This window comes from Myxocyprinus asiaticus, chromosome 3 (genome assembly GCF_019703515.2).
Source record: "Myxocyprinus asiaticus isolate MX2 ecotype Aquarium Trade chromosome 3, UBuf_Myxa_2, whole genome shotgun sequence".
Taxonomy (NCBI): domain Eukaryota; kingdom Metazoa; phylum Chordata; class Actinopteri; order Cypriniformes; family Catostomidae; genus Myxocyprinus; species Myxocyprinus asiaticus.
The window spans coordinates 60,732,673-60,747,481 of NC_059346.1; the positions used below are offsets into that span (position 1 = coordinate 60,732,673).

The 14,809-nt window shown below is 36.9% G+C and overlaps 1 protein-coding gene across 3 annotated transcripts in view; it reads left to right on the forward strand.

The window, feature by feature from the left end:
- LOC127425993 (MLX-interacting protein-like) overlaps positions 1-14,269 on the forward strand; it is a 53,060-nt gene extending 38,791 nt beyond the window's left edge. For all 3 annotated transcript variants that reach the window (XM_051672406.1, XM_051672411.1, XM_051672420.1), the window contains 6 exons: positions 63-181; positions 1,899-2,006; positions 3,830-3,957; positions 6,413-6,536; positions 6,736-6,865; positions 11,362-14,269. In XM_051672406.1, coding sequence (XP_051528366.1) covers positions 63-181; positions 1,899-2,006; positions 3,830-3,957; positions 6,413-6,536; positions 6,736-6,865; positions 11,362-11,489 — 737 coding nt within the window. In that variant the 3' untranslated portion in view covers positions 11,490-14,269. The remainder of the gene's footprint in view (positions 1-62; positions 182-1,898; positions 2,007-3,829; positions 3,958-6,412; positions 6,537-6,735; positions 6,866-11,361) is intronic.
- Positions 14,270-14,809: the final 540 nt, after the last annotated feature.

Genomic DNA, 14,809 nt, shown 5'->3' on the forward strand with positions numbered 1-14,809 from the left:
ATTTAATTTGTTTCATTGAATGTATGATTCAAAGCAAGCCTTGTTTTTTCCTTTTTTTTTAGCACATGATGAACGACGAGTCTCTGGTCAAGGGTCACCATTAGGATCAGAACAGGTGCCAAGCCCACAGTCACCTCTGAGTAGCAGCAGCACAGGCTTGGCCAAGAACGAAGCCAGTCAGGTACAGCTGATGATATCTCACACTATTATGGGTGTACCAGTTGTAAACTAGTTGCCGCCATCTAATCAGTTTGTACAGAGATATCATACTTTTCAAATGCTGTATATGCTATTGATTTATGTGGATACTGCCACAAGTAAAGACTATAACACAACTACACTGCCTGGCCCAAAAAAATTTGCATACTCTAATATTTATTTGGACCGCCTTTAGCTTTGATTACGGTGCGCATTCCTCGTGGCATTGTTTCGACAACCTTATACAACGTCACAACATTTATTTCTGTCTAGAGTTGCATACATTTTTGGCCGAGATCTTGTACTTATGACAGAAGAGTTGAACCACTCCATAAAGTCTTCTCCAGCGCATTCCAAAGATTTTCAATGGGGTTAAGATCAGGACGCTGTGGTGGCCAGTTCCTGTGTTGAAATGATTCCTCATGGTCCCTGAACCACTCTTTCACAATTTGAGCCCAATAAATCTTGGCATTGTCGTCCTTGAATATGCCCATGCCGTCGGGGAAGAAAAAATCCACTGATGGGATAACCTGGTCATTCAGTACATTCAGGTTGTCAGCTGACTTCATTTTATTGCCGCATAAAGTTGCTGAGCCTAGACCTGACCAATTGAAACAACCCCAGATCATAACACTGCCTCCAGAGGCTTGTACAGTGGGCACAATGCATGACGGGTGCATCGCCTCATGCACTTCACTTCTTGCCCTGACGCACCATCACTTTGGAATAGGGTAAATTTGGACTCCTTAGACCACATTACCTTTTTCCATTGCTCCACAGTCCAATATTTATGCTCCATAGCAAATTGTTGTTGTCTTTTATGATTAGCCTCACTAACAAGTGACCTTCTTGTGGGCACACAGCTGTTCAGTCCCAATCCTGTAAGTTCTCGTCACATTATGCATGTGGAAATGCTCTTACTTTCACTATTAAACATAGCTGTGAGTTCTACTGTCTTTTTTTGTGACTTCGTGTTTTAGTGATCTCCGATCACAATCATTCAAGATTTGTTTTCTGAACACATTTCTTCCGTGAAGCTGACAGTTAACCACTATCCTTCCAGGTTTTAATAATGTGTTGGACAGTTCTTAACCCAATTCCAGTTATTTCAGTAATCTCCTTAGTTGTTTTCTTAGCTTGATGCAGGCCAATAATTTGCTCCTTCTGAAACACAGTAACATGTTTTCCATGACCACGGGATACGTCTTCCAACATGGTTTAAGAAATGAGAAGCTACACACTGCATCAGTTAGGGTTAAAAGAATTGTTGCCAGCTGAAACATATTAATCACTGCAATAATGATCCAATCATAGGCTCTTAAGTATCTGCTTATTTAAATCCAAACAGCAACTTTTTTTGGCCAGGCAGTGTATATGTAAACACATATTAGAGTTTCAAATGTATTTCGAAAAATTATTCAAAAGTATTTTTGAGGCAGACTACAAATGCAAACTTTTTTTTATTTATTTTTTTTTATTCATGGGTACAAAAAGACATGATGATGGCTGATATAATGCAGATATATTCTGCATATTATCTGATATATGAATCATTCATTTTACACTTTTGGTAATCGTACAACAAGGCATGGTTATTAGCCATTTCCAATAATGTTAAAAAGTCTAAATATCGTCCGATTTATCAGCCTGGTCGATATATCATTAATTGTAAATTTGTGTCATATATTTGTGTTTCACAGAGTCGCAGAGTGAATCACATATCTGCTGAGCAGAAGAGGCGATTCACCATCAATGTTTGCTTTAAGACGCTGTGCAGTCTTGTGCCGACTCTCAAGTCTCAATCAAATGTAAAGCTGTATTCATCTTTTACTACCACTTGCTACTCTTCATAATACAAAATATGTAGTTTACATTTTAACGTATGATATGTTTATTTGTGAAATATGCATATAAAAATATGCATATACATTTGTGGTAGTTGAAAAAAGCATCAAACAATTACACACTTCAGCTTTAAAGGGGTCATGAAATGGTCTTTTTTTTAATAGTTTTATTTTCTTCCCTGAGGTCCACTGATAATGTTAGTAACAGTTTTTCTTTTCACCAAAACAGTCATAATTTAGTAATATATGATCATTTTCCACAATGTCTATGGCCCTCTGTCTGAAACGCTCGGTTTTGGCCTAAGCGCCTCCTTAAAACTTCCTTAAAAATTATCACTGTTCTGATTGGCTAACATCATGCAGCCTTCAAATTCAGCCATTTCTTAAACTCAATCTGAAGAGAATGAACAAGCTCCACAACATTATAAAACTAAATTTCAGGGGTTACACATAATGCATATCCAGTGCATTGCATCCGAATATATTAAACTGTTCATCTCAAGCACAATTGTTAACATTCACACCCTGTCTACACCGGACGCGAGAGGCGCGCCACGTTAAAATAGAGCCCATCATAATCAATGATGCTGTCTACCATGGAAGATTCGTTGCGATGCGCCGACAGTAAACGGGTGTCCCATTCTATTTTGCACTGCACACGCTGGCACTACTACTCCCAACAACACAAATAAATGGTTTAGAAAGTTCTTGTGGACACGCCCAGTATAGACACCATCTAGCGATCACGTTGCGTCATGGCAGTGGACACGCACTGTGTAGGCAAGGTGTCAGCACCATAAAATATCAAAAAGTCATGACATTTGAAATATTCATGAATAGAACCGTTTACTTACTGTTATGCGATTGGGTCCAAGTTTTTTTAACTGCCCCATCCTTCAATAACAGTTTCTTTGCAAAGCTTGAATTATTTTATGACTGCAATCCACGCTGATGTGAGCCCAAAAAACATACAACCCATGCTGATATGAGCCGAAAAAACATGCAGTCCACGCTGAAATACGCTGAAGACACATCCACATGATGCACATACATAGTCCAAAGCACGGTGTGAACTAGACGCACACACATCTAGATTCCAGTATCATCCTGCACTGAAATGCATATTGGAGGAAACACATCAAGACGGTCAAAGACATCCATCTAGTGTATGTTTACATACACCAACAATTAAAAATAGTGCAGATAGGCACGAGAATGCATCCATGAGGCGTTTGTTCTCAAAACAACAAAAGGCACAGCAGCTGAATGAAACCAAATGGCTTCTCATTTTCAGAGTTGTAACTTGACACTGTGTCTTTTAAAATCTGCCTGAGATACATGACAATGGACAAAGATGTCTGTCTAGTGCCTGTTTATATACAAACATAATTCAAAATAGTCCAGATGGGCCCCTTTGGTGTTCAGGAATAGTGAGGCCACACTAGGCCTGTCTGTCCTGCTCTCTCTCTCAGTTTTAAAACTGAAGCACCAGTGGGCGTGGCCAAGGGTGTGATGATGTAAAGTAGGTTGATGTAGAGGCGGTCATGAATTAATGGGCCCCCTAGTGACATTTTTGCAGCTTGTTTTAAAAAAAAAAAAAAAGCTTGTATTGCATTTGGGATTAAGTTTTATGTTCTGAAATGTACAGTATGTTTTTATAGTAGAATGACCTCTTGTGTCAAAATATCAAGGAAAAATTTATTCCTCATGACCTGACCCCTTTAAATGTGGCGCTTATATAGCATTGTACATTAGTGATTTACCTTAAGATTTTATTGGGTTTCCAGATTAGTAATGCTTCAACACTCCAGAAGACCGTTGATTACATTGGCAAACTGCAGCTAGAGAGACAACAGATGCAGGAAGAGACCAAGAGACTGAGAGAGGAGATTGAGGAGCTTAACACATCTATAAAGTGGGTGCATTGTAATTAAGTAATTTTATACAAATAAATATTTAACTTATAGAGCTGTTTTTAGTTTGGGGATTGGGTTGTGTGGAAGAATGTTTTTTACAAATGTGCTCGCTAATACGATTGTAGTTTTGTTTACATTCATTTTTGTTATGAAAAGTTTTTTATTCCTAAGTAATTGCGAGACCATTTAATGCTCAAGATCAGATCACTGCTTCATAGTCGGGCTGTTTCTGTAGAGATACATAGTCATGTAAGTGAACTGCTGAAGATGTCAACTGGTCTGTGTAATATAATTTCTGTTTTCAGACCATACCAATCCAAATGCGAAAATAAAAAAAATGGTTTGAAACTTTCATTACCCATGAATGGATAATTACCCTTTTATCTCCATTTCTTCCTTTTTAAATGTTTCTAAATTGTGACTACAGAAATTATATTTAATTATATATTTAATAATAATGTGTTTAGCTTCCCCATCAACTCATAACTAAAAACACAACCGAAAGATTACTGCAAAGAGCTAGATTGGCATGCAAGTATGAGGTACTTCTACATTTATAAAATACAATTGCTTTTGCTCGTATGCTTAAGTCTGGTGCACATTGTACGATTTTGGCCACGATTCTGCCGTCTGAGACAAATTTCGGGAATCCTAAAGGATTTCTGTCGTCGTAGGCAAAATCTGCAATCTTACAACGTTCAGTGTGACATGTTCACCAACGGCCGATTAATAGCCTTTGCGATGATCTTTAGCCTCCGAAGTTCTGGCAGTGTCAGAAATTTAGCATCGCAGCTGTCTAGTGTGACTGCTATTAAGACGGCCAGATGAGATATTCCGCTCCTCTCTCATACCCCAATTCACTTGGAAAGAAACCTGCTCCGCATTTGCACCACCATAGCAACATTTGTGCCTAGTTATCACTCTGCTTTTTAAATGTTTTATATAAAAAATTTTTTTATAAATAAGCAGAAAATACTTGGAGAAAAGTGTATTATTCCCTGAATTAAATAAATACAGAGCTTACAAAACGAAAATAAATAAATGATTACATTTTCTCACATTTATTTCTTTACAACTTTATTTTAATTACTATTTTACTTTTAATCAATTTACTTTAAACATCTGTAAACTTCTTTTAAGATTCACACCACTCCAATTTTATAAAAAAAACAAAGTTTGAACAATTTATATTGGTAAGTATTTATGGGATGTTTTAATCCAAATCAGCAGATACAGTTGGGAACAATTATAGAAATCTATGTTGTTTTTGTGCATTATCCATAGGGAATTTGCAAGCGCGATGTATTAACAGCCTATATGAATTTTCTAAATTTTGCGTGGCCGATAGTTTACTAACCTAAAAGAGGAGAAAGACGTACTATAACCCACCTTTTTTATTTTCCCCAATGTGAACGGAGAAGTTTGTCATTTTTCGGGCCACAAGTCTTTTTATTTCCACAATTAATATTTGCTTGTGGTAGCTCATTATTACTGTAGGCTACCTCCTACACTCACGTTCATTCTCAACATCTGTCGTTTTTTGCATTTGTGATCAGGATGTCTTATAGCCCTATTTGACAAAATCCATCTTTTTATGTGTTAGCCTATGCTCGTGATGGAGTGGTATTGGAGCAATTGAAATGCTGATGTCCTGACTTTCAGAAAAAAAAATGCTTCTCCGGGTCAGACAAATCTTGCTGTTTCACTTCTATAACGCAACGCTCCCATAACGTGAGTCACGTTCATTGATCGGGACAACTGGGACCACAGTCAGATACGATGTGTATTGTACAGTCTGTCATAATGTCGCACAGTGTGCCATGATGATATCAATGCGTTCATATCATACAGTCTGACAAGCAACAATTCTAAAGGACTGTAAAAATCATACAGTGTATAGCAGACTTTAGGGCATTGGTTTTCAAACTGGGGTCCGGGGACTCCAGGTGCTAGGGGGTCTGTGAAAAAATGAAGAGCAAAAAAAAAAAAAAAATATATATATATATATATATATATATATATATATATATATATATATTCTTTCTAAAGACTGTAAATAAATTTCAGTTGAATTGAATTTTTCTTCAGGATAATACATCTAGCATTACAGTGGGCAGAATAAATATGTTCTTCAATTTATATACCAAGTAGTTATATTTTCCAGACTCTCTTTTTATTATATTATAACATTTTAATATTTTACGGGCGCCTGGGTAGCTCAGTGGTAAAAGACGCTGGTATTTTATATATGTTATTTGTAGTGGATTTGCAAAGAAGTGGCAAATTGCAAGACAAAAATGAAAAGTTGGTTGTTATTTATTTCGAAAAGATACAATTTAGAAAAAGAAAGATCCATTCATGAAGTAACTGGGGGGAAACATTTTTGCATTTGGATTGGTATGGACTGAAAACAGAACTGAAAAGCTTTACATGGACCTCTACTATTTATTGCAGCTTATGTCAGGAGCAGCTTCCTGCCACGGGGGTGCCCATCACAAGCCATCGCTTTGACCACATGAGAGAGAAATTTGAGGACTATGTGAAAAACAGAACTCTACAGAACTGGAAATTCTGGATTGTATCCTTAAAACATGTCTGAAATTGATATAGTCAACATTATTATCAGCTTCATCACTGGTTAAGTAACTAAGTAAATAACTGCAAGTATAATGTGACTACTGTGAATATAAAATATTTTTTCTTCATATGATCCTTAAAGACATAAATACAGCCTTTTCCACTAAACAATATAATTTTCTTTAATACTACTGTCTCAGTTCAGTGTTATTATTCAACCCTTGTTTGAGTCATTCAACGGAACTGTATCTACCACCAACCTCACAGAGCTGTGTGAGACCACAATGCAGTGGCTAGATCGTTACTGTGCCCTTCCAGTGCTTAGACCTAGTAAGTTGTCAGTGTTCACAATATTCATATACTAGATTCTAGTTCTGATATGGTTTTGTAATACAATTGGATCGTTCTACAGTTAGCAGTGGCAGATGTTGTCACTCAGAAACATCACCTTTGGAAATAAATAAAGGCATCATCATGCCATTATGGTTATGCAGGTACATATGAATGGAGGTTTACATGAGCCCCTTTCACACACAAATTTTGCAGTCCCAGAACAGGATTAATACCGGGGGTAATTACCTGTTACCTGTTCTGGAACTGCAAAATTTGTTCATTCACACTTCAAGTGGTTTCCCGTAATCTGTGCTGGTATTCACACACATCCTGGGATAATCCTGAAAATTCAAGCGACATCACGGTGTGACATCTAATGTTCAGCGTCTTGAGTTTACTGATAACTGCATATTTTCTCTCGAGAAGCCCGCTCTTTCATCCTCTTGTAAACAAATAATTTGCGTACGGTAAAACTAAACTGACAGTTAATTTAATCGTCTGCACAGATGGTGAGTTTTTTTTTGTCTATTTGCATGACAACCAATTTTATTAATTTTATTCCGGCAGATAGTTCTACTTTTATAAATCGCTTATAAGATCATTTTTGTTTTGTTTGATGTTAATTGTTTTTGTGTTATTGGCTGCTGTCTACCAACTGAAATGCCTCCAAAGAACAATAAAGATTGAAAGTGAAAGTGATAACTGTCTAAAAAAAAAAAAAAAAAAAAAGTCACTGTGCATTGCAATATTATTAATATTAAATATTATTTAAAAAAATTAGGAATATTATTTAAAAAATATACACTATATTGCCAAAAGTATTCGCTCATCTGCCTTTAGACGCATATGAACTTAAGTGACATCCCATTCTTAATCCATAGGGTTTAATATGACATCGGCCTACCCTTTGCAGCTATAACAGCTTCAACTCTTCTGGGAAGGCTTTCCACAAGGTATAGGAGTGTGTTTATGGGAATTTTTGACCATTCTTCCAGAAGCGCATTTGTGAGGTCAGACACTGATGTTGGACGAGAAGGCCTGGCTCGCAGTCTTCGCTCTAATTCATCCCACAGGTGCTCTGTCGGGTTGAGGTCAGGACTCTGTGCAGGCCAGTCAAGTTCTTCCACACCAAACTCGCTCATCCATGTCTTTATGGACCTTGCTTTGTGCACTGGTGCGCAGTCGTGTTGGAACAGGAAGGGGCCATCCCCAAACTGTTCCCACAAAGTTGGGAGCATGGAATTGTCCAAAATCTCTTGGTATGCTGAAGCATTCAAAGTACCTTTCACTGGAACTAAGGGGCCAAGCCCAGCTCCTGAAAAACAACCCCACACCATAATAAACTTCACAGTTGGCGCAATGCAGTCAGACAAGTACCGTTCTCCTGGCAACCGCTAAACCCAGACTCATCCATCAGATTGCCAGATGGAGAAGCGTGATTCGTCACTCCAGAGAACGCGTCTCCACTGTTCTAGAGTCCAGTGGCGGCGTGCTTTACACCACTGCATCCGACATTTTGCATTGCACTTGGTGATGTATGGCTTGGTTGCAGCTGCTCGGCCATGGAAACCCATTCCATGAAGCTCTCTACGCACTGTTCTTGAGCTAATCTGAAGGCCACATGAACTTTGGAGGTCTGTAGCGATTGACTCTGCAGAAAGTTGGCGACCTCTGCGCACTATGCGCCTCAGCATCCGCTGACCCCGCTCTGTCATTTTATGTGGCCTACCGCTTCGTTGCTGAGTTGCTGTCATTCCCAATCACTTCCACTTTGTTATAATACCACTGACAGTTGACTGTGGAATATTTAGTAGCGAGGAAATTTCACAACTGGACTTGTTGCACGGGTGGCATCCTATCACAGTACCACGCTGGAATTCACCGAGCTCCTGAGAGCGGCCCATTCTTTCACAAATGTTTGTAGAAGCAGTCTGCATGCCTAGGTGCTTCATTTTATACACCTGTGGCCATGGAAGTGATTGGAACACCTGAATTCAATTATTTGGATGGGTGAGCGAATACTTTTGGCAATATATTGTGTATATATATAAAAAAAAAAAAAAAAAAGAATAATTTTCAGTGATACTGCCCTGCAACAGTTAAGTTCTGCATTCAATTCAGTAATCGTGTTTGTAATTTAGTTTGATTCTAAACAGGCCTACCTTCCTAAAAATAAAGAAAACTAACTACACCGACAAGGTAAATATAATTTTTTTTTTTTTTCTTCAGGCATTAGCATTTATTACAATCAAAATGTATTATTCATTTGCTGTTTATTTGTTGGTGTTTTTATTTATTTATTTATTTATTTTTTGACTAGTACTGCCAATTTTTTCTGTATGCTTTAAGCACTTTTTAAACTTTACAAATAAAACATATTAGTAATATACACATTGTATGCTAACTGTTGTGCTGCGATTAAGCATTGAGGCAAATGTAATCTTTTCGATCATGATTTCTACAAGCTGTAAAATGAAAATAAAAGCAGTTTTTAGAGAAAAACAGAAATGCATAATTTGGAACCTAATATGTTGGAAAATAGCAATAAATAGATTTTCTGTATCGTTATGTTGCCCTTTATAGGGTTAAGAAAATAAATGTATGAACAAACAGTTGGCCTGTCATAAGGTTGCAAGCGCTGTGGTGACATAAAAAGCTATATTGAGTCATTACAAAATGGTTAAAGTGTACTGTATCTGTGTTTCTTATGTTAGGGGGTCTTTAGCCTACCTACCATATTTTCACTTAACCTACATTCATCTTCACAAATTCTGTGGAATGATGTTCCCGGAGGTTGTAGGGGAGAGCGGAGCACAAACTATCACTTTTTGGCTTTCTTAAGTTTGTGTAAATTTCGCTTGGGGTTCAAAGTATTTTTCTTTTTTCACATTAATTTTACACATGTCTGGTACAAATACAGTTTTATGAATACAGCATGTACTTTTTTCGCAATCTACCTGGAAAAAGGAAAGTGAAATTTTACAACGTGCAGGGCAAATTGTAACATGACCATATTACAGCGTAAAATCCCCCTCTAACAGCTGTATCTGATCTAATTAAAATAAATAGAAAATAAACTAAAATGTTATGTCAGTAAAATTAATTTATTAATTTTGTCATGTAGCTATAATATAGCAGTAATTTTGACACTTGTCAATGAATACACAACAAAGCCACAGCTCTCCCCTACTTTAGGTTTGGTGTGCCCTGCATGAGATGGCATTTTTTTCCATCACAATTTACAAACTGGGTAACCATCATTATTTTTAAATACCCAAAGTATTCCTACATCGCGGACTTCAACCGCACCATATATGAGGGGGAAATAAAGTTCTGACACTCCGTGTGCTTCGCTCTGAATGAAAAATTAATTTATTTTATCACGGCAGGTTGGTGAAGCTGTAAATGTAGTCGATTTGCTTTTTTTAATTTAACTAATGTTTACAATGGAAATGGTAATTTCTTGTGTATTAAAAAAAGTCACACGATGCTGTGAACAACAAAAAAAAATGTCAAAGGTTTATGACAGCCGTATGTTTTTTTTTTTTTTTAAATGATGGTACAGTGAAAATTTGTTGAATCTTTATTCTGCACACAAACGTTCTCCTTCGCATGATAAATACGTCATCACTACGACACACCCTTCACGTTATCAGTTCTGCTTTTGTTTACACAGACACGTCCCGGGATTGATCCCGGCAATGTTACTAGGGTCTGATCCTTGATCAAATTTTCGGGCATTCCGGCACCGACTTTCGTTCACACAAAAGGCTCCCCGGCATTGATCCCACCAATATCCCGGGATCAGAGCCCAGTGTGAATAAGGTTATGGAGACAAGAAAGACTGCATCATGATCTCAGTAAAGAAAGAAGCAAATTTTATTACCGTCTCTTCAATACAACAACACACAGCAACAATTGAATGATTTATTTATTTTACTATAAATACTGATGTTAGAAAATTATCCAACATAGGCACATAATTCTGCTTTACATCCTGTGGTTGTGTGATAGTTTATAAGCTCATATCACTAAATTCTGGTATTATTATTATCCTTCTATTTATTTACACTGCGGTTAGTGCCAGCTGAGCTTTGTCACATTCACCGGAAATGTAGCTGCTGTTTACTTCCGCGTTGCAAAATAAGGTGGATAGCGGTTCAGCAGTTAATCAATATTGAGAATTACCGTAAAGGCTCTAGAAAATGGACACCTCAAAATTCACACACATTCAGTCTTTTTGTGATAACATCTCACGGGCCATAAAAAGATGGTTTGCGTGCCGGATGCAGCCTGGGGGCCGCCTGTTGAGTACCATGGGTCTGTATGATCATAGGAATATGGAATGTAAATAGAAGCATGCTTGTTGGGTTAAACACGCATAAACCATGCTATAATTTTGTTCTAACTTTTCTGTGACACATTCTCAAGGTTTACTATTTGTATCTGTGTATTATGTTGTTCACTGTTTTTTTTCTCTTTCATCTTAACAGTGGTACTCAGGACATTACGGCAGCTCTGTACCAGCACCTCCATCTTGACCGATCCTTCGCTTTTACCTGAGGAGGCCAGAAAGTCTGTTCTTAACCCAAAGAAACATTTCTCAGGATCTCAGCCTTAACATGATTTGAACCAGTCTTACCTAGGCATATCAGTCTTGTACAACATCTGCAGGAACCTTAACAACACCTTATGCCTTAACACATCTTGTGCTGTGGTCAGATCTTTGCTGTGTTGTTATTCAGCTGTCTTTTGGATGGAAGAGGTGGAAATGCCTCTACTTTTAATTAAATCTGTTAATGGAAGTGTCGCTGAAATGAAATCCTTTCAGCTACATGCTCGTATCACTTTTTTTATATGATTCTGTCACATACAGGAAGGATACTTCATAGATATAGAAAGGCCATTTAGGACCTGCCTTAAAAAGACAGTACTTAAGAGAACAATCTTTTTAAACGAATAGTAATAAAAACAACCTGCCATTCTTTGCTGTACGTACCCTCATGTCGTTACAAATCTGTATGATTGTTTTTTCTGTGGAACACAAAAAATATGTTGAATCTTCACAGACTTTTTTTTTTTTTTTTTTTTTTTTTTTTTTTAACAATTCATAGTGACCATGTCTGTCAAGCTCCAAAAAAGACAATGTCATTCTGTGTCTGCATTCAGATTCAAAAATTGCGTCATGCCAGGTTTGGCTTCATAGACGGCAAACATCATTAGTCTCACATGTCGTAACTGAACAAGACACACCAGTTTGAATATGTAGAATTCAGAATTAAATTTGAGAGCTGCAGTGAAGGGAAAGATTTTCAGTGAATAGTGACATAAAATTCAGTCTGTTCCTCACATGAAGCTACCATATCGCTTCAGAAGGCTCTAATTACAGTCGTATGGACTACTTTTATGGTGCTTATTTTGTGCTTTTTATTTATTTTTACGTAGACTAAGTAATGTCATTTTATAGAAAAGAGTGGCGTAAATATTCTCTAGTACCTTCTCTTTTGTGTTCCATGGAAGAAGAAAAAAACAACTAATAGGTTTGGAAGAACAAGAGGGTAAATAATGGCAATTGTTGTTTGTTTGTTTTTTTGGAGTGGTGAACTATTTCTTAGTTTTTGCATGAAAATTGTATTTTAAAATGAAGCACACCAAAGGCAATCTCTTATGTTTACATTCATCCTACAACACAGCTGTCACACCTATCTCTAAGCCCTTTGTGTTTTTATATGTGACTTAAATGTGATTCATTAGTGCTGCTGCCTTTCAACTTGTTTAAGGACCTTTTGACTTTGCTTCTCAGGGTGTGTTTCCATATATGTGAGTGTCTTCCATATTTGATATTATCTGATTAATCAAAACTGTTTTGAAACCTTTGTTCCTCAGTTCACTGAAAAACTGAGACACCACTTACAAATATATGGATCAAGGCTACATCAGAACTTTTCGAAGCATGGACAGATGCATGGACTTGTAAAAAGCATCAGCTTACAGTATATGAATATAGAATTACAGCCATTATTCATATTCATAATGCATGCTTGTTCAAGCATGGAAACAGATGTGGACTACTTATAATGCACTTGTATGCATTTGAAGGCTGCTTCAAATTCAGAGATGGGATGATGCTTTTTTTTCACTTCATGTCTTGAGGTTTGCTAGTTTTTGTTAAGTAAAATGTTGTCTCAATTTACCTGTTGTTTCAAACATGTATGTCCTGGCCAAATTCCCCCCATTGTCCCTTCTCAATCATGGCCTCCTAATAATCCCCATCCATTAATTGGCTCTATCACTCTATTCTCTCCTCTCCACCAATAGCTGGTGTGTGGTGAGCATACTGGCGCACTATAGCTGCCATCGCATCATCCAGCCAGATGCTGCACACTGGTGGTGGTTGAGGAGAGTCCCCTGTTGACTGTGTAAAGCGCTTTGAGTGTAGTGTCGAAAAAGCGCTATATAAATGTAACGTTCATTCATACCTTTCTTTTTTCAGTGGAACACAAAAGATACATTTGTGTAGAATATCTTGTCTGCTCTTTCCCATATAATGAAATTGAATGGGGTCCATTAAGTTCCACAGTGACAAAAAAGCAAAATTATAAAAATGTCTATAAGTAGTACAGATTACTTCCAAATTCCAAATTTTTTGAAGCCATGTACTAGCTTTGTGTGAAAAACCAGCTGAATTTTTATGCGTTGCAGCTTTCTAATAAAATATGGCGCCATTGATGTTAATGACATTCACGAGACATGCGAGAACCAGTGCTGTTTGCCACAAGTTTTTGTTGTCTATTTCAGAGCTTTGGCAAAGGTTTTCAGGGAAAGCGGAAGATCTCTTCCTTGCAAAAAACAACAAAAATGTTTTATGACTTTAGAAGTTTGGAATATACAGCTTGTATCGAGAATATAGAGTAACATAGATTACCAGGCTATTGACCTTTTGTATTCCACTGAAGAAAATAAGTAACACTGTTTTGAGGGTGAGCAAATGATGACAGAATTTTCATTTGGGGATGAAGTATTTCCCTCAAGTCATCTGATCATTCATTCATCAGTCATTTTCATACTTAAAAAAAAGTAACAATAGGCTGATTATTGATGTGTTTCTTTTCATATACCATTCTTATCTTGATTAAACTGCTTAGGGGTTTGCTTGTGGTCTCCTAGAGGATAATGTTGTCATGAGCTCAAACTAATGGCCCACACGTCTAAAATGTACTGCTGTGGCATTAAATTCTGTCATTGGATGTGAAAAAGTTTATTTCCCTGAAAAACTCCTGACACCTTTCGGGAGATGAATACATCCGTACCAATATTTTTCACAACACTGCATTTTCTGGTGAAAAATCTGTCATCCTGCAGGCTATGTTCCCAATAAATAAAAATACATTTGTTTTTAAATATGTTTATATGCAAGTCTTTTGATTGAGTATGGCTAAATGATTACATTTATAATTAGAAGGGTGTATTCAACAAATCTTACTAAACAGGCCAAAATGTAATCTTCTGTAACTTATTTACCAACATTTGTTTTGTAAGTTGTTGGGTTAAAGCTTAAGTTTTACAAAATGAAACCAAACAAATGTTGCAATCAAAGAGACTTTTAGATAAAGATTGATTTCAGGTTTTCACACAGCATCAGCTTAAAAGTGAGGGTTTTTTTTTTTTCAACTAGGTGTTGCAAAGATTTCCTCTATAATTAGTACATTTCCACTATAAGTAAATTTACTATTTATCATTTAGATGTATGGGCTACCACAAATGCTCTGGAATCAAGTGGTCACTTTTCATCCTAGGAAATGTCTTTGTTGTTGCAAATCAAATTTAAATTGTGAATTGCTGATCATAATGAAATTCAAGTTGAAAGGTGTAAAATGTTGTGATTATTGGCCATAAGGTTGCACTATTATACAGTGCTGTGAAAAATTATTTGCCCACATC